This window comes from Cydia pomonella, chromosome 16 (assembly GCF_033807575.1).
Source record: "Cydia pomonella isolate Wapato2018A chromosome 16, ilCydPomo1, whole genome shotgun sequence".
Classification (NCBI taxonomy): Eukaryota; Metazoa; Arthropoda; class Insecta; order Lepidoptera; family Tortricidae; genus Cydia; species Cydia pomonella.
This window is the reverse complement of record NC_084718.1, coordinates 15,447,410-15,468,059: the sequence shown is the minus strand read 5'-3', so window position 1 is coordinate 15,468,059 and position 20,650 is coordinate 15,447,410. Positions and strand designations below refer to the sequence as shown.

At 36.9% G+C, this 20,650-nt stretch overlaps 2 protein-coding genes across 2 annotated transcripts in view; one reads left to right on the top strand and one right to left on the bottom strand.

Annotated features, from left to right (window-relative positions):
* Window positions 1-1,147, bottom strand: part of LOC133526559 (sialin) — a 33,151-nt gene extending 32,004 nt beyond the window's left edge. The window contains exon 1 of the mRNA XM_061863233.1: window positions 323-1,147. Coding sequence (XP_061719217.1) covers window positions 323-356 — 34 coding nt within the window. The 5' untranslated portion in view covers window positions 357-1,147. The remainder of the gene's footprint in view (window positions 1-322) is intronic.
* A 146-nt stretch (window positions 1,148-1,293) lies between these two features.
* LOC133526560 (solute carrier family 25 member 16-like) lies at window positions 1,294-20,075 on the top strand. The gene is made up of 7 exons (XM_061863236.1): window positions 1,294-1,428; window positions 1,615-1,852; window positions 2,553-2,779; window positions 13,773-13,961; window positions 14,456-14,612; window positions 14,984-15,125; window positions 17,310-20,075. Exons 2-7 carry the CDS (start codon window positions 1,789-1,791, stop codon window positions 17,485-17,487), a joined length of 957 nt encoding a protein of 318 aa, XP_061719220.1. The 5' UTR covers window positions 1,294-1,428; window positions 1,615-1,788; the 3' UTR covers window positions 17,488-20,075.
* Window positions 20,076-20,650: the final 575 nt, after the last annotated feature.

Here is a 20,650-nt window from a genome sequence, read left to right as displayed (position 1 = left end):
TGTGTTTCACTCGAAGGCAAAATTTGTTTAACCCTCGTGCCTTGAAACCCTCGCAACGCACAAGATTTCACTTCTCGAACTACTCACTACGCTCGTGGTTCAATTTTGGAATCTTACGCTTGCTCAGGTATCAATATTAGCACGACGATTAAACAACAAATTTGCCCCCTTGGAAAAAAAATAAGTACTTAATTATAAGCGATGTAAAGAAAAATATATTAAACACGTTATATTAAAAGTTCTCATTCATAATTTATAATTTAAAAGTTACCGGTAAAACACTGACACAACATTTCGTAACTTTCATAACTGAAATACTTACTGCCCAAAACATTTCCCTTTGCCGGCACGTCCATATTCACTTCTATTAATAAAGTTTATCAACTGTCCAATAAATGTTTAATAACTTAATTCACCAAACCGGTACCGCGTATATTATTGACACGATGCGCAACCATTCAGTAACATGGTGAAATCTACTCTGTCTGTTTAAATGCGTATTTACGTTAAATATCAAAGTGTAAACCGTAGGTACGTGCGCGGCGTCATGCACGGAGCTTCTCCGTGGTGTGGCGCTTCCACCGAACTTGTTCCCATTTGAGCTTTCGCGCTCAAGGTGACCTTCACAAACAGGCGGGATCAATGAAACTGAAAATAATTTTCACTATCAATTTAACCTAGCCAATTTACTACGTAGAGTCTATTAATAACATGTGAGGCGTCTTTTGATCTTATTTGGCTTAAATTTGCATATTGCGTCAGTAATTAAGATTTCTGACTACTTATTACGCATCGCGAATCCTGAAATTCTAACCCTCTATAAGGAAATATTTTTCCTTTCTAGTTTCCTCGTTTGACCTGTAATGTGATATTTCTGCCATCTCTAGGAGTTTTCCTGAAACATTTTCTTTTCTCTGTACAGCAGCTCAGTAGTTGTAATTAAATGTAATAGATGTCACTGCTATTGCAAAGCAGGCCACTCCATTTTACGCAGTTAAAGATTATAATGATACTGTAATGTTATTAAACATTTACATAAATTAGAACATTGATTCTTAGCACATGCTTTTTTTTAAGACGCAGCCTTACTTATAATTTTGAAGCTTAGTCAGCCTATCAATTACAGGCTTCACATACAGGGTCGATTTGTTGTTTTTTGTACGAAACGTAAATGAAACGGATTGTAATACCACATATGCTGTCAGCTGTCACTTTTGACAATGCGTCAAAATGAGGTATGTTCTCTATTTACAGCTTACAAATAATTACATACTCTGCTGCTATTGGTTCATTACATAGCAAATTCAATGGAATGTGGGTTTATCAGCCAACAGCAGGAGGATGTTTTTTGAAGTTCATAGTTACAATAATTGAAATCAAAGAAGAAAAGTAATATTTTTTATTTCTCCGAAAGACGTTAACGGGAATGTATGTATCGTTTGTTATTCAATTCAGTTTGTATTAAATTCGATATCATCTAAAGCCCATTCCTTTATTCGTTGTGTTAATAAAGTGCTAAAAATTAACTGACTTCATAGTGAATTATAATGTTATTCGGAGTTGGAAGTTATTCCGAATATTTGGAGGAATACTTCATTACCTGATTGCTTGCAGGTGAAAGTGCCGATGCTCGTGCCAAATGACCAGTGGCGGCGGCTAATAAATTAAACCAAGAATTTTGAGTACACCATGGATTAGTGCGGGTCGTGACACGTATCCAGCCGCAGAATATCGTAAACAAAACAAACGAATTTAAGTTTACCGTAAAGCCACAAATAACTACTAAACATGGCTCTAACAATGGAGAAGAAAAATGATCTTGACTTTATCATGAAGAACTTGTTGGCTGGAGGTAAGTTTAATATATATTTTTTGTTAGATACCCATTTGTTTATTATACTATACTGTAATTATGTTATAAATTAAAATAATATCCAATCTAAAATTTCTGTGATTTTTTTTTCATGTACTTCATGACAAAATTCAGTTAACACTGAAATAACTTTTAAATACATACTTATTGTACTTCCTAATAGAAAATAATAAATAATTCCAGTTAGATTAATATTGTAGCTATATTATCTTAATCTTATAAAATAATTATTATCTTTATCTTATCCCTATTTAATTACAATCATTTTTGTTTACCATGGTTAGATAATTGAGTTATTTACTAAAATATGAATATCCCTAACTTTCCTTCTTTTTTTAAAGAATTTTAATGTGTAAACACATTAATATTGTACATTAATTTCATTTTTTAATGTAAAAAATGTATGGAGACATTTATACTAAAGTTCTTTTTACTATTTTTGTTTTTGAATTTATATTGATGTTTTGTAATGTCTATATCATTTCCTAATATATTTAATGCAAAGTAGTAATTGAGTCACTTTTAATTATTTTATTAGCTATATATTTTCAATATTTCTCTAGCAATATAAATCTCATTTTTATAATAAATACTAAAAACATGCGAGATGTTTATATTGAAAGTTATAAATTGAAAATACTCAACCCAAAAGCATTTCACAAGTATACAATTCCAACAGGTGTTGCCGGCATGTGTGCCAAGACAACTGTAGCACCTCTAGACCGCATCAAGATCCTGCTGCAAGCCCAGTCCATACACTACAAGCACCATGGAGTCATTGGCGGGCTTGTGGCCATAGTCAAGCAGGAGTCGCTACTGGCGCTGTATAAGGGGAATGGAGCTCAAATGGTCCGGATATTCCCGTATGCTGCTACACAGTTTACGAGCTTCGAGATTTATAAAAAGGTAAGCCAGTATACTCAGTATTTTTTTCTTCTGTGGTGTGTTAAAATATGCTATTTAAATAATGGTCTTGAAGATGATATAATTGAACTTTAGAATTGCTTAGCAACAGATACCTGATTTGGGCCTCGCCACAGAGAAGAGGGTATCAAATTTTAGCCAACAATTACATTGTAGAGAGTAACAGGTTTAGCTTAAATCTATACCAATACCTAACTTATTTGATTACAAATGTGCTTTAAATCGTTTAGAACCATGTCTTTCCATTTGATCAGAAATTAGAATTTCACGCACCATCAAAAATTATGAACTTAAAAATGAAATGTAAAAAAAATACTATCCTCATTTTATCATTTATTTTATTTTACCTGAATAATATGTAAGTGAGCTAAAGATTTATATGTTAAAGTTACGTCTTTGCGTCTTTCGATCCATTTTATTGTAATGTAAATATGACGTGACATTATGTTGTGATCAGATTCTTACAATACTTATTGTATTTATATTATTTATTTATTCACTATATTATTAAAGAAACTTATAAGACCAAAAGCGAAATCAATTTTGTGGAGCATTATCTGTCAGTTTTCAAATCATTATAAAGATAACCAATTCGTAATTTCGCATATGGATTAAAGCTTTTTAATTTTAATCGTAAAAGTTTAATCTGCTGAATCCCGCACCGGAACATGCGATGCAACAGAAAACTGTCGCCGAGATCATTTATAGCTTTTAAGATTTTTATTATTGTATGTACATATGTTCGTTTGTTAGATATGTATTTATGAGCCTTAGTTGCCTTATAATAAACGATAGGTTTTTAATTTAATTTAAAGCTATAACATGCGCTTTGATGCCAGACAAAGTCCAGACAGTTGATAACCTTAACTATAATACCTACAACCCACTATATGTACTCATATATAACACCCGTTTTATGACCATTACATCCTCTTATAAAGGTGAGGCCTATTATTTAGATTACTAGTGGCTACGTAAGCTATGGACTTTTGAAAAATTTCCCGAAACTTATCGTTAGAAATTCCATACTATAATTATCGAATCTGCTCACAAAAAATGAGAATCGGTTGAGAAGTGCATCTAAATGCGACTTGTAGAGAAAAACAGCCAGACAAACAAAATTATTTTTGGTCAAATTGAAACGTAGATAAGCATCTACATGCCGATAAATTTAATAGCACAATCTGAGTATCGAGAGTCGAGACCTATTCATCGGTAGATAACAATTATGTAAATAAATGTCTCTACTGGTAATATCATCTTAAACAAGGCCCTCCTTCGGCCATTGACATATATATTTAAGGACGGGCCTTACGAACAATAAGAATGGGGCCAGTACAGCGGTGTCACGCACACGAATTCGAGCAAATCGTGCAGTCTAACGCCGCAACGCGATTGGTTGATGAGTTCGCGGCACGCGCGCGATTGGTCGCTGCTAGTTGCGTTAGACTGCATGATTGGCTCGAATTCGAGAGTGACACCGCTGAAATATAGCCATTCTTAGTGCCCGTAAGGCCCGTCCTTAGATATATTTGTCAATGACTTCGGCAATAACTATTGTGTTCTCATCTCAATTATCTGAACTGAACTGATAACATTGTTGTGCGTCGGTAGAGATAATCTCCCGTTTGTATTCTGAATAAACAGGATATGGATGCAAACAGAAACGGATAATACCGATAAGATGGCTGGTTCTTATAGGTGCATAAATAACATAGGTAAAGGTAGGTAAGCTACGCACCGAAATTGACCTATACGAATGGCGTTTCAAAATATGATGCTAAGGATTGTTCTTACACCGACAGGAAAACAAAAAAAATATTCTCTTGAATTTTTTGCACTTAAAAGCTGATAATACTGGAGCGTTATACTTTTTATTTTAAGTGTGGAGTAGACTATAATTATTAACAACAGATATTGTCCTTACCTACGTAAACACTCGAGATATCTATCAATGATAATTTTACTAGGTACGTTTAACGTTATCGCAAAACCATGAACTTAAAAAGCTATAATTAGCGTTACGAGTACCAATAAACCATTACTTATTGGAGTTATTGGTTATTGGCATTCCTGGCGCGATATCGCACCTCCAAAATTGGCAACAGACACAACAGTGACTTAAATTTTTTTATTTCTTACAAAACTTTTTATTGAGCCGCACATATGAGTACTACACCTATCTCACTCTCTTAATTGACCATTGGTGGATATAATGCCTTTGCTGTAAATATTGCTTAATATCTTTAAGAGAGGTAGGGCGCAGTGGAATGCTATCTCACTCAGGAGCAGCCCAACTGGGGTAGTAGTGGTAGTACCTCCAACTTACAGAAGACTGCAACCATAGTAGCACTGCTACTTACTCTGTAGATACTTCGGTAAAGTTTCCAGTTTCCAGTGCTTCCGAGGAGAAATCCTTGTGCTAAGCATAAACATGTAGGGTCGGTCACGCGCGTGTTATAAGGTCCTTTTAAGTATTTTTATTTTATTTTGCTCGTCACCTACCTATCACTAAAATGATGACCACGACCACTGTCAAAAGTGAAACGACAAAGAAGGAAGTAGGGTAAACTATTTTGCCCCTGTATATATCTACAGTTCAACCGTATTCACACTATTCACAGACAGTAGTTGTGACTTTTACATTCAACAATAGAACCTACCTTAGTTTTTCACTCCAAGGCTAGGTACATACCTACACCGTTATTAACTATTCTATCTACATCTTTAACTGGTTTTTCGTTAATGCGTGGATAATCCGAACTAATTTTCGCTTTTGTTTTCAAATTACAAGTTCACACGGAATCCGTCACAGAGTTCCGCGTCACAAGGAATTTCCGTGATATTTTAACGATTATCGGGATCTGGGTGTCTAAAACGTCATGAGTTTTTATTTCATAAATTACTTTTACTCCTCGCTAATAGGTCGGGAGTTTCCTTCTTGCAAAATGAATTTGAAATTACATGTTTTCATTAATTAGTCGCTTTAAAAAAAGTACATATTCTTAATTGCACCACAAAAAAAAAAAAAAAACAAAACTTAAAGACAGATTTACAATGTAGATAAAGGATGGATTTTAGGACGTATTTAGTCATTATTTATCCGTTTTAATAGCGTGAATTTGTATGATATTGATATATCATTGAACTATTATTACTACTTACGTATAAAACCGGCACAGAGAACCAGTATTTTGCGCCATGAGTTGTTGTTTTGACAACAAACCAAAGAAGCGTAGCATGAATCTCGTGACCTAATCGCGTAAGCGCCATCAATTTTACGACGCTTATGACGTTTGATCGCGTGCTACAGAGGGCTTACTGCGAACCATGTTCGACGTGTTACCTCTGTCGCACTTGTAAATTCGTACGTAAGTGTGACAGGGAGGCAACACGTCGAACGTGGTCCGCGGTAAGCCCTCTGGTTGCGATTACGACAATATCATTGTTTAGTATGGCTTCTCTTGGTAATAATAACTCAATGTTATAATGTTGTTTTACAAGCAAATTCAGTGACATTCAATTGTTTTCCTAAATCTGTATTTTCTACCGAGGTGTGCGATAGAGAATATTCTCCCTATCTATCCACAGGTAAAGAAGTGGATATTGCTGACTTTGCTTCTATATGACTCATATTTTTTTATCCTGAACATGTTTAAATTCTCCTTGGGTTTCCCCTGCTGATTACATTTTGTGTACGTAGTTTTTATTACTGGAGGAGTGAATTGATAATAATTACATTAATTAGTAGTAGTAGTAGTAAAACACTTTATTGTACAAAAAGAAACGTAAAACAGGAAAGAACACACATCATTTGTACAATTAGGTCAATGCAAACTAAATAATATGTTTCTAATACAATTATCCTCGTGGCCTAGTTTTTCTTACGAAACATATCTGATTGCTAAATGCTAATAAAGGTATTATCACTGTCAATAACAAATGTTCCATTATTTTGAGCTCTCACCATTGACACAAGTGTGAGGGCTGTTGCATTGCGTCAATCGATTAGTAAGTTCGATTCTATAAACATACGTAGGTATTTGGTACTTAAACTGTTATTCATAATTAAGTAGTTTTGAGTTCTCACTATTAACACAAGTGTGCACAATGTACTGCGTCAATGGAGTGGTACTTATACTAAATTCTAGAAACGAATAGGTCTTCTTTCACATTTCCACTTTAAGTGGTAATTCAAAATTAAGTACATGAAGTACAGTTGACAAAGCTTGGATACCCTTTCAGACTTTTGCACCTTACCCCTTTGTAGTAATAGTAAGACGAAATCTTCTCTATCTGTCACAGACTGCATAGGTTTAACTGTCCATTGGTGGAGCTTATTACAAAAGGCATAAGGTCCACCGATGAACAGTTAAGAGTGTTCCTGTTTATACTGAACTGACATTCTTAATTTTTAATGCAGAAACATACCTAAGGTTCACTCAAAGCTTTCACTTTTAGTTAGTGTCTTTTAACTAGTATATTGCCAAATCGATGATTCGGGTTTGCTCCAATTTCGGCCGAAACCGAATCTTCGGTCAAAACATGATTTTTATGCCGAAACCGAAACTACGGTCGGAGACTAACTTTTAGCACCTAATTGAGTCGAATTGGCTAAATCGTAACACCTCATTTAATGCCAAAACACTCTTTAAGGTCCTTATTCTCACTAAGATCTTAAGTTAAGCCTTTCGTAATATTTCTGTAAGACAAACAAGGATGTGTTTGTACTGCTACATTACTCACACCAAACAGTGCAATTTATGCCTAATTTCCAACGATATAAAGCTTAAATTAGAATACTCCGGTGTTTGTGCAAACAGCTATTGTAAACCTCATACCAAAAAATTACCATTGCACTTTGAACTTAATTGCCTAGAGAATAGAGTTGAGCTTAAAGTTGAAATACAAACAAAGTTGTGTTTAAACGCCGGACGGCCGTATTCGGTCACGGTCGGAGGGCGACCGTTATTGCGAATTGCGTGTGAACAATACTGCACCTGATATCGGTGCAATTCTTTACTTTACTTGGTAGTGTTTACTTCAGTATTCGTTTTGCATCTCTTTTCTTATTTTAGGCAAAAACAAGAGGCAGTATCGAAAGAAAAATAGGTAATGACTGTAATGAGCTTATAATTGATGTATAGAGAAGAGGGAGTATATAAAAAATCTAATCGATGATATCTTAAATCAACTCACGCACCTATGGACCATCGGTCGATATGTGCATTAGCGTGTTACTAGAGTCTAAATATAGAAGGTGCAGACTTAGCATAGACGGATCCTATAAAATAATGAAAGAAGTCCTTGGTTATGCCCGTCAATGAACACAAATTTATTCAATTTATTCACAAATGTGTGACAGTCACTTGTAGGCGGATAGCACGGATTTTCATTTGAACACAACAATTTTCAATACCTAGGCGTGGCTTCATACATATCACAGAATAACTGACATAAGTGACTTTTTACAATGTTTAGCATTAAAAACAATCAATATTTTTTGAAGTAAAAACTTCTTTAGCAGTGCTGTGCAGTTTTTGTGATGGGGAAAAAATGTTAAACTCGCGACAGGGTGACCTGATCGAAAAACTCCATAATGGTTCTAGTAATGATGATGGTGTAAGAGTCGTTGAAATTATGGATGGAAGTTGATTTTTCTGAGAGATAAACTTTTTAATGTTAAATAATTGTAATAGTTCTGAAGTGTTAAATTTTTAATGTAATATAAATTGTCATGTTTGTGTACGATAGCGCAATAAATGAAAATTTTATGTTGATAGTACTTTTATACTGATAATTAAAGCAATTTGTGCAAAATTATTCCCTAACCATTCCAAAATATCAAAAATGCACAACGTTAATATTCAAGTTTTCACTTCTGCCAGCACTCCCGGAGTGTAACCTATTGATTTTTTTTTAAATACGTATGTTCGTTAACACTTTGTATGGTTTTTACATTAAATGTAATTAACAAATTTTGTTAGTCTTGTATTTTACCGAAGAATACAAGAATTAGGCTCCCTGCTATTTGCGTAGTAAAGTAGGCAGTAGTAAGCTCCAAGAATGTAATCGAGGTGCGTCTAAGGCTCGATTCGTGTTTTGCAGTTACGGCACGTACCTGACAACTAATAGACACCTACTAATATCCACGTGTACAGATACTCACGATACGTTGCAGAACTATTTATTTAACTTATATAACCTGCAAAGGTTTACTCCAATGAGGGCTGACTGGCTAACTGAAAATTCCTACCTGGCAATAGAATAAGAAAAGAGCACTAACACCTTAACTTTTCCCGAATCTCGAGGGATCGAAGCTAGGTTAGCTAGGCAGGCAGGCAGCCTACTACGAGATGTCGAATGAAAATAATGTATAAAAGTTACCTATTATTATTTAAGTAATATTTTACAATCCAAAGTAGGTATATACAGACAAGTGTAAAAAAATGGGTGCACACAAGTTGCTCAAAGATATGTCCCACAGCTCTTATGTCGGCGAATTAAGAGCTAAGCGATATATATTTGAGTAAGTTGTAAAAATAACTAAAGAAGTTAATATATATGAAAAACCTTTGCGGTCGTACCATCCCATTGTTTTATGGTGCCCGTTCCGAGGTTTGACGAAGCACGATTTGTTCGGCGAAATCGAAAGCGTATATGAAATGAAAGTGACTCGATGCCCATCGGCGATGAGCACGCGACACTATGCGCAATACGCAATTAAATCATTAGGTGTCGTTCCTCGGAAGGCCCCTTTTATTTATAGGGCATAGGGCGAAGGCGCTTAGGTTGCGATGCTATAGCTTATTTACTTTTGTTACACGAAGAATTTATTAAATCGTGGACTCGCAGATTAAAATAAATATTATACTGCACCTGAAATAGTCAAGACTATCTAAATAAATGGATACCGGTTAGTAAGACGGTAGACGAGAGTATAATTATTGTACCTACTGTAACTTTTCAATTGTGCGAGGACAGATCTCTCCTCTATTCTTCACTCTATCACTCTCTCTTTCCCACTCATTTCCTACTTGGCAAATAAAACTTACAACTTCTAAAAGTTGATGTTGACAGATATATTTACTTGTACATTTTTGCTCTTGTTAATTACGTACTTATACTTAGGTACGTAGTATATAGTTTGGTAAAAATACAAATGATACAATACAAACGTTTCCGATGTTTATGGGTAAATATTTTTAGTCCGAGACAGTGCCGACACATCCGCATCCACACCTCACATTTCTTTTAATGACAGACGTTATTTTGTCACGCTTTGCCTCAAGTTTATTCTTTAGGGTCTATAACACCTTGAGAAACCGTTAAAAAAGCGACCCTATTCCACGTACGTTAAGTCCCAAAGTACCAAATGTGCAAACACGTGATAGGAGATTGATAATGTTATCTTTGAGCTCGCAATTCCTTAATGATAATCGCAGTTCACCCGACTATGCAATACGTGATTCCATTGTTACTCGTACCGTACTATAGCCATGAGCATTTTAATCCCAAGCAACGCCTTTTGGGTTTTGAACCCTATTATAAACGGCCTAAAGATGTTTTTGCAATTCATTATAAAAGTAAAGATTTATACACAAAGATTGTGGATACGTTATCTAAAAACGTGTATTCGGGTTTAAAAATAATTTGTTATGCAAGATATACATCACGATTGCATTGCCAAGAAACGTCGGTGGAGTTCCGTCCAAAGTTCTCGTTTGAAATAGCTTCCGATTTCTTAAGATATATACGTACTCTACGTACATTCCGAGCACGAGCACGCCTTGGCAATTTTAAACTGAGGAAGCAGAAATGTGTGCGCTGTGATGTGCGCCTAAGCCAGGGACTGATTTCGGTTACGGTATAACGGTATGGTAGCGCTATAAAATTACGATACCGCGCGGCACGGATACAAAGGTATCGCTACCGTTTTAAAAATAACGGTACCGTTATTTTTTCACTACCGAAAAAACTGGCTCTCAATCGGGTTGACCTCGCCCCTCGCCCGCCGCTTGCCGATTCGTTACGTTGCGATGTCTAAGTTGATAGGGTACCTTTATGAAAGCGGTTAAGGTACCCGAAAAAATAACGGTACCGTTATTTACCATTTTGTACCATTTGGCGTTGTAGCTCTAGGTCCATGGCCTCCATGGGGTCCCAGCGCGCACAAGTTTTTTTGGAGAAATCGCGAAACGTCTGGTTGACGTAACTGGTGACCGACTTCCTCGCACAGCGTATCAGTGTTGCGATACAACGAGGAAATGCCGCCAGCATCCTTGGTACAATGCCTCAAGGACCTATTTTAGATATAAGCTAGTTATAGCACAGATCATATAATACTAGTAGTTATAGTAATCATCTGTATAAATCCAATATTTGTACATTTTATTAAAAAAATTCTGGATATATCAAAATTGTTATAATTCGTATTACGAATTTACGAATAGGAAAGACAAATACGAAGACTAAATCTGTGCACCTAAGATCCATATACGGAGATACAACATCTAAATATAAAGACTGTCAAACTTATCGTGACAATCAGACCACTTGAAATCGTTCGCCATTTTACAGTCCATTGAACCCGTCACCATGACCTTTGCTAGCTTCTATGTTTGTTTTCTGCGTCGCGTCATGTCATAACAACGAGCTAAACGATTTGTAAAAACAATAATTAGCTGCTCTAACGTAAATGAATCACGTCTTTTGTTTTCTTATGCAGTTCATATTAAATATGTACGAGTATATAATGTATGTATATATGTCACTTTATTGCACATAAACAGGTTAACATAAAACAGAAAAAAAAAACAAAACTAATAGGTAAATGAACGTAGGTATATAATATATTATGTTAGTAGTTTTTTAGCTTATAAATTAACCTCTATCTCACCGATGATGGCGATGATAATAATTAAAATAAATACCTAAAAATTTGTAAATATTATTAAAAATAGTCTACTACGAATTTTAAAATATAGAACCTTCTCTTTTAGCCTATTTGTTGTAAAGGATTGAATAAATTACACGAATATGTAACTCTCAGTTCACTTCAAAACGTCCTTAATATGTCCCGAACCGGTTTACTTACGCTTTTGGTCATTAAAAATCGACAAAGAAGCCGAACAGGGCCACCGAGACAGCTATTAAAATTTCTATGTTCTATTTGACCGTTGGTCGAATTCCTGCGGGTGATGTTACTGGGCGCGACTCCCGAGACTCGAGTCTCGTGCGACGTTAACAGCATTAGTTAAAGTCGTGTAAAACAGACAGTCCCATGTGCAGAGCGTACATGGAAGAAGAGGAAGCTACAAAACACATTTTCCTAGACAGCAAACAGGTAGTATACAGTAGCAATTACCTAGGGACTCCGTTGCACACTGAGGCAGCCTAAAAACATTTCTAGACTTCGTCGAGGAGCTGGGGTGGTAAGAGTAGCGCTTCCTCGTTTCACGCAAAATAGGCACAATGGTTGTCGATTTGCGGAAAATGCCCATGAGTACTAACTGCTAATATAGTCAGCGCAACGTAAAAAATGATATTTCGACAGTTATGATTTGACCCTAAATCTCTGGTTTCCTAAAATAGCGGTGCCGGCATATAGCGGCCGACTCCATACAAACTACTACTCCATCCAAAGTTAGCCGTATTATTCTGAGAAAGACGAAGGTAGATATAATTATGAAGCAAGGACCTACCGTTTAACTGATAGCCTAAGCTTTATTCACATATATGTATAAGGTATAATTGACCCTTTTACCTTTTCCTAATACCAAAATCGCAAAATATGCCATTGGTTTTATCCGAGTTTGAAGTTAAACGACACAATTAATAACTGTCAAAAATTAATTCTTAAGTAACTCCGACTATATCGTTTCTATATACTTTGTAGCGTATGCGATAAATGAATCTCAATAGGTCTCTAAATATATTTAATTGAAAGATCGAAGAATTAAGACCAGGTACCTGAGGTACCGAATGGTAGGTCATACTGAACAGTTTACTATGGGACCAATTCGGAGATCGCGGAAAAAAAAGATATTTCATACATTTCGACTTCTAGATTGTCACCCGAAAAATCTTATGGACTGCGAAATGCCGATCACAATTATCGCGAATCCCCCAAATGCTGCCTCGAGTCTGGCCCACTGACCCCCTTGCCGAGGGTCTCCGGTTTGACAAGCCCTGTCCGTTAAAATGGATAATGCTCATGCATAAAGATGATCTTAAATAATCATTGGCATGTCTTTGTCGTATTTTAATGGATTAACGATCATAATATGAATATGCAAATCCGTAATTTTCTTATTAATATCTTGACATTTTATTACTGATGAACTAACGTACCTGTTGTACCTACGAGTTAAATATGTATGCAATAATCGTTTAATCGTCGTGCTATACTCGTCCACAGCAAAGTGTCATACTCATAAGCTAATGTTGAGTCGAGATCTAGTTAGCTGTAATTTTGTCACACTGAATGGAATTAAATACATATATTGAAGGAACAGGTTTCAAAATTAACTTTGATGCGACAATCACTTTTTATGGAAATTTGTGTTGTATTTTGACGACCGGTTTGGCCTAGTGGGTAGTGACCCTGCCTACGAAGCTGATGGTCCCGGGTTCAAATCCTGGTAAGGGCATTTATTCGTGTGATGAGCATGGATATTTGTTCCTGAGTCATGGGTGTTTTCTATGTATTTAAGTATTTATAAATATTTATATATTATATTTATCGTTGTCTAAGTACCCTCAACACAAGCCTTATTGAGCTTACTGTGGGACTTAGTCAATTTGTGTAATAATGTCGTATAATATTTATTTATATTTATTTATTTATTATTTACCCGTTTCTATTTCTCTTGAGTATAATTGGCACGACGCTGTAATAGAGTCCTCGCTCTGGGACACTTTTAATTTACTTCTCTTTCCGCAGTTTCGTAACCACATACACTTTCTTTTCCAGTACCTAAGCGGTCTAAGCATCCCGATGGTCCAGCACGGCGACAAGTTCGTCGCGGGCGCCGGCGCCGGCGTCACCGCCGTCACGCTCACCTACCCCCTCGACACGATACGCGCGCGCCTAGCGTTCCAAGTGACGGGCGAACATCGCTACACGGGCATCGCGCACGCCGCGTCCACCATGCTCCGCACGGTTAGTTTGACGCTATGATTCGAGAAAACCCTCATGTTGACCTGTAATAAGCTAAAAGACGTGACGTGTATACGTATGTATGCCTTATAATATCCAATTTACTTCAAAACAGAAACCACCTTTAAAAAAGTAAGCTGTAACTCTAGCTTATGGGAAACCTACCCTTTCAACTCTTCAAACATGTGATTGGCATATCAGAACTTTACGGCTCCATCTATTATACATTCTATTAGGATTGTCTAGGCACCACTCACCTGTTTTGTTGCAGATTACCTATTTTCGGATAGGATAGGATTAGTCGCCCTTTCCGATTTCTTAAGCTGGTCTGCTTACTAAACTGTCAACTTGCATCCTACTGCCCGCTGTGACGTTATAGCAATTAACTTTTCTGCTTCTTCTCACCCACGGACGATTGCAAAGGATCTCAAAACTTCAACCTTTTTTCGCCAACGACTTATTAGTCTGTTTTTTATTAACGTGTTTCCATTTTCCAGGAGGGCGGTATCCGCGCGCTATACCGCGGCTTCGTGCCGACGCTCTGCGGGATGGTCCCTTACGCCGGCTTCAGCTTCTACTGCTTCGAGTCCTTGAAGTTCTTCTGCATGAAATATCTACCCACGTCGCTGTGTCGCAAGTGTGAGAGGAACACTGGTAAGTAAAATACAAAAGTGTAGCGCTAACCACTACTGAAGTAGAGTATATGAGATAAGGCCATGCAACTGGGACCGTTACGCCGACTGCATCTAAAGTAGAAAATGAAGCCGTAGCTTCAAGTCTCTCTAGTCCTGTGTTTCCACTTGTCAACGTGTGTATTGCCATTAGAAGCAATTATTGTCGAATATGTTTATTAAATGTAGCGTTATCTGCGACTGAAGCAGAGTAAAGGTCGTGTCATTCACGAAGACGCGTGCCTTGACTCGTATTGTCATGTTATTAAAGGTTACACTTGACAAATCTGCGCGTCAGCGTGGATGACACGAACTATACATGTTGCCTTACTTATTTGCGCTAATTGTTTTCAGGCGGGCTAGTACTAACGGTGCCCGGCAAGCTGCTCTGCGGCGGTTTAGCCGGAGCGGTTGCTCAGAGCGTATCGTACCCGCTCGACGTGACGCGGCGACGCATGCAGCTGGCCTGCATGGACCCGGCCACCGCACAGTTCGGGTAAGTCCGGCAATCAGTGTATTCTCATTTAACCTCCTATTCCCGTCTGTGCACTAAGAAGCACTGGTGGCCTAGCGGTAAGAGCGTGCGACTTGCAATCCGCAGGTCGCGGGTTCAAACCCCGGCTCGTACCAATGAGTTTTTCGGTACTTAAGTACGAAATATCATTTGATATTTACCAGTCGCTTTTCGGTGAAAGAAAACATCGTGAGGAAACCGGACTAATCCCAACAAGGCCTAGTTACCCTCTGGGTTGGAAGGTTAGATGGCAGTCGCTTTCATAAAAATTAGTTCCATCGCCAAATCTTGGGATTAGTTGTCAAGCGGACCCCAGGCTCCCATGAGCCGTGGCAAAATGCCACAACGCGAGGAGGAAGATTCCCATCGGTGCACGGCAATACACGCCAAGCTGGCTGACAAGCTTCCGATGGAGTCGATGGAACAAGGTCACCCTAATCTTGGACCAATTTTCTTGCCAACCTACTACACGGTCGGAAACTATTAAGGTCGCAGTGATCTCATTGCCGATCGTGTAGTAGGGGGCTTAGCTGCGAATTGATGTCGACGACGATTAATCGGTTTGGTGGGGGTTTTCAAAATTTAACTTGTGTATTTCTGAAAGTTAAGGACGCTAAGAAATAATTTCTGTTTTATAAAGTATGTTTTATTCGATAGCACTTTAAACCAAATCCAATAAAACAAAACTAGAAACAGGGAAAACGATGCTGGTGCCATCTTTAAACAGAGTTGACAGTTGTTGCCCTTAACTTTTGGTAATTGGTAACACTAGTTAGCACGTACATCACTCATCCCCAAAACAAATTTATCGATCCAATTTAAACATGTTTAATTACTACTTTCTATTTTATTAATTTTCTGCTCTGTTTTAAATTGTATTGTAACCTACGTAAAATACGAGTAGGTATTGTAACTAACTTTTCTGTGACTAATTCACATTGCAGAGCGAAATAGGTGGTTACGGGTATCTTAGTATAAAGTAGTATAAACTAATTTTACTAGTACCAGTGGTATGCGAACTTATAAATATAATGACTTATTTACTAACACCAGTTTCCAGTATATATCAACATGAATCGTAAACACGTCTAAGAAGGAACAGGAGTCCATTCGCATCTGTGCCTTCGCGCTTCGCTTCACAGCACATAAACTATATTCTAACATATGTTTATTCCACATATATCTTTACATTCTTTATTAAAGTAAAGTTGTCCGTACGAAGAATTTCGTACTTGCGCTCGCCATTTCCTATACCTATCGTAAGCACATATTATATTGCTATCCCGCCGATGATGCGCGATACAATTATGCGCGTGCGACAGAGATTGGAAACGGCGGTCAATGTACTTGATTCTCCGTGCTTAGAGACCTTACTTTAGCTATAGCACTTAGTGGTAGTGGTGAAATGTATTAATGAAATATTTTATGTATGATTGCATGACTTGCACATGGTGTTGGCAACAATATAGAAGGTGGGTTACACTATTTTTATTATTTATTTGTACTATTAACTATATTTTGTGACAATAATGTTTTCTTATCTTTCAACGTGCAACGCAAACTAACCAAATCTTAACGTCGCGTGATCTTGACCCAATATTTGTTTTTATCAGTATTGAATGAGTTTACTACGGAGATACGAGTACAATGTTAATTGCATTTATCAATTTAGAGCCATTTTTGTGAACTTTGCCTACTAACGTTATGAGTTCAGGTTCGATTCCTGACGGGATCATTTTCGGTTTGATTATATTTTATTTAGATAGGCTTTTCTCATATGTAAACAACCCCAATTTTAGAATCTTGTTTTTCTGCTGCCATACTGCAGGACAGTTTGTTTGCAGAGGGTTGCAAAATGCAATATAGTCCAAGATCCCAGAGCCGCAAGTTTTACTTATTTTCTCATGAATAAAATGTATGGGATAATATAGTGTTAGTGTGTACTTTTAATGTCTGCATACTTGCTATATTGGCTCGACGGCCATTTGTCCGGTACAAGGTGCTAAAGGTAGGTAAAAATAATACTAACGTTTCTTAAATTCTCTAACCAAGCTTTTAAGGGGGCCCCGGGGGACATAACCATGGTATCGAATGACAACAAAATCGATTTACCCAACCAAAATAATGTTTTGGCATATATTTATTTTTATCTGTGGCATTTCTCAGCCACGGTATGATCCGAACTCTGACGCTCATCTACCGCGAGAATGGCATCGCGAAGGGGCTGTACCGCGGCATGAGCATCAACTACATCCGCGCCATCCCCATGGTCGCCACCTCCTTCTCCACGTACGAGCTCATGAAGCAGCTGCTGCAACTCGACACCGGCATGAAGGTCGCGTAAGTGTAAGGCCTGAGTGGCCGCTGGAGTGGAGGCGAGCAGCGCGGCGAGCTCGCTGCTCAAACCTTGGACGCAACGCTGCAACGCCCCGCCGGTCGCTTGCCACTGTAGCGTCCTCTATACTATGACCGCGGCTGCCAAATCGTCCTACTTTGACGCTTGCCACAAGGTCGCATTAACAGGCTATTCGTATAAAGATACAAGCAAATGTCATCCTTATGGCAAGCGACAATGTGGGACGTTTGCCGGCCGCGGTAACTAATATTTATTTCGCTATGTGCGAATTTCGTAACGGAAACACAAGCGACAACAAATTGGAGAAAATGTGAACTCTCGTGGGACATAATATTTGACAGTTGTCAGATAGCCAGTGTCCCATTATACGATGGAGCGGCGCCAGTCATGCACGAAACGAGTGAAAAGGATCGGACCCTAATGTTCCTGTTGGTTATTGTTTTAAAACGGTAAGCACTGGTTGAGATTATCGTGCTTGTAAGTTTTTACGCTCGCCTTTCGCTTTTACTCCCTTCCCTTTAAAGTAGTCAAAGCAATTGAAGAATTATTGACAGAGACATTAGTGGTTTCAACATTTTGTAAGATTGAGACTGAACCAGCAAAATATTGGCCGATATTACTATTTCAGTTTAATTTCGGCTATACCTAAACTTAGCAAAATTAAGAAAACGACATTAAGTTTTGTAAAGACATCTTAGGCTAAGCGTAGGAAACGTCAATTCTACTTTTAAAATATTTCAGCATCTATTTATTATAGGTTTAAGTTTAATATCCGCTATTAAATAGCACTTTTTATTACACCGACATGAAGTAGTCGATTCTTTCTGTAGTACAAATTATTTTCATTACCAGGACATCCGCAATCTTCTAAAACTATGTTTGTTTCTATGAAACACTGCAACTGATGTGATGCGGCAATATTATTTTAAAATCTTGTTAAGTATCATAAGTATTACACCATAAACTACAGTTTCTTATATTTGTATTTAGTTTCGTTATAGCAAAGATATATTGATTGAGTAAGATGCATAAAATCTAAGACAATTTCGTGCTTCGACTTTGACAGGTAAACGAGATGGTTACTCTGATTGTCAAAAGTTGACGTTTGACAATTCAGTGACCGCAAAACATATGGCGCAGTACAGCGCCATCTGTTTTGGATGTCAAACTAAGGGGCACGTTCTTTCTTTAGACTTTACTCTATTACAATCAATTCTCTTTGGTTATAGATTCGGTGCATTGGGATAACTCCGAATTCAAATTCCAAAATCCGAAAGCGGGGTAATTTTGAAAATAGCTAAAATACTTCAAGAACACGCTACTGTCTTATCAAGGCATCATACTTACTATTACTGCAATAGACAGACCTTCTAGTTTAAAAAAAAATAGCAATATTACAAGTTATCCTGCTTTTGAAGTTACCCCAATCAAAGAGAATTTGAAATAGAGGTGGATTGTCAAAGAAAACTTGGTAAACACAGTAAATTTACTGCCATCTTTCGACACATGATTAAAACTTTTAGAACGCCATTTGACTTTAATCCTTATTCTTTTACTGTTATGTGTTAAATTGGTTAAATATCAAAAAATGGCGCCATCTACTCGAGCATAGGCCAAAGGTATGGCATTATCGCTCGAAAAGATGCCGTCATTGCCGCCATACCTTTGGCTTATGTTCTAGGTATAGCGGCTAACCTCTATTTCAAATTCTCTTGGTTTTCAAATTTTTAAGGTAATAATTATTTAATAATTTATTGAATTGATAAAGATACGGTCACGTCTGAAGATATCGTTACAAAAAAGTGCCAAAAATATGTATACACGACTTTATTGCCCGTATATTAAGGTGGTGTATACATGTTTTTGGGACATTTCTCTTATCGATATTTTCAAACATGACTGTACATGATAAACTTCTACTTTAATGCAATATGAAGATGATAAGCAAATAGTATTGAGCTCATATGTAGCTTTAATAGTATAAGATACATGTTTGCAATTTTATAATCATAACACTTGTGAGAAACTTCCTAGACATTATCTGCGAGTTGGCCACAGGTGCACCAAGTATTACAACTGGTTGTTCTCTGGTACAAACCATTCATCTCCTTCATTTGCGGTCTGTTAGAAAAGGAAGAATGCTAAATGTTGAAGTTAGATGTGTTGCTCTACTAAAAGTAGTACATTTGTTGATGCTTATTACCTTCTTTAATTAGGTAATATGATAATGTGAACATACATTTTGTATGTATAATGTATACAAGGTTATTTAGGTTCTCTTAATTCATGACAGTATAAATTAATAAATAGGTAGTTTAAAACAATTCATTCCAATAAAGTCAAAATACATTCTGTTTCTCATGATATTGTTTAGAAGAATCTTTCATTTAAAGTTTATTTTTGGACGAGTTTATATTTAATTTTTTTTGTGTTAAGTATATTTTAGTACTCGTAGTTAAATATCGTATTGAACAATTTTGTTGATTTAAAATGTATCAATACCAAAGATGCGCGACAAGTACACGAGCGTCGACATAAAGCTGTATTTATGAGAATAAAATTATATTTTCTTTTAAGTATCTGTTATTTATTTCATGGACTAACCCCACACAGGTAGATTATCAAGCATTTACGAAGACCCACCAGTCACCTTTATTTAACAATTATGGCCACCTGTCACCATACGTAGGCGCTCTTTCACTTGTGCTTTTACTCTGCGAGCCGCATATCTAATGACTCCTTTACCCTATGGTCCAGCGTAGGCCAGTCGTAGGGACGCATTTATGCGTTAGAGGGAGTAAGTGATATTGCTATCTCATTTCACCGCATAGATGCGTCCCTTAGACTGGCCTATGCTATTTATTACTAACATAGTTCTTAAGGATTTACCCATTGTTACTAACATATTTAATTAATTATAATTTTAATTTTTATCTTAATTTATATTGTATTTTAATGTATGGAATTTATTTTCTGAATTAAAATTATTGAATTGAATTGAATTGTATGCTGGGCCATCGTATAGAGGAGCCCTAATATTAAAAGCAATTCCTAGCTGAGCAACTTTTCAAATTTATAATTTTTTCAGCTATGTTTTTATCGCACTGCGGTGGGCGGGAGTGCGTGCATGCGATAAGGACAACTGTAGCTC

Excerpts from the sequence above, each read along its gene's own strand:
- LOC133526560 (XM_061863236.1), top strand. The coding sequence starts at position 1,789 with ATGGCTCTAACAATGGAGAAGAAAAATGATCTTGACTTTATCATGAAG. Across the intron at positions 1,853-2,552 it reads GAAGAACTTGTTGGCTGGAG|GTGTTGCCGGCATGTGTGCC; the intron begins GTAAGTTTAATA and ends CAATTCCAACAG. Across the intron at positions 2,780-13,772 it reads GCTTCGAGATTTATAAAAAG|TACCTAAGCGGTCTAAGCAT; the intron begins GTAAGCCAGTAT and ends TTTCTTTTCCAG.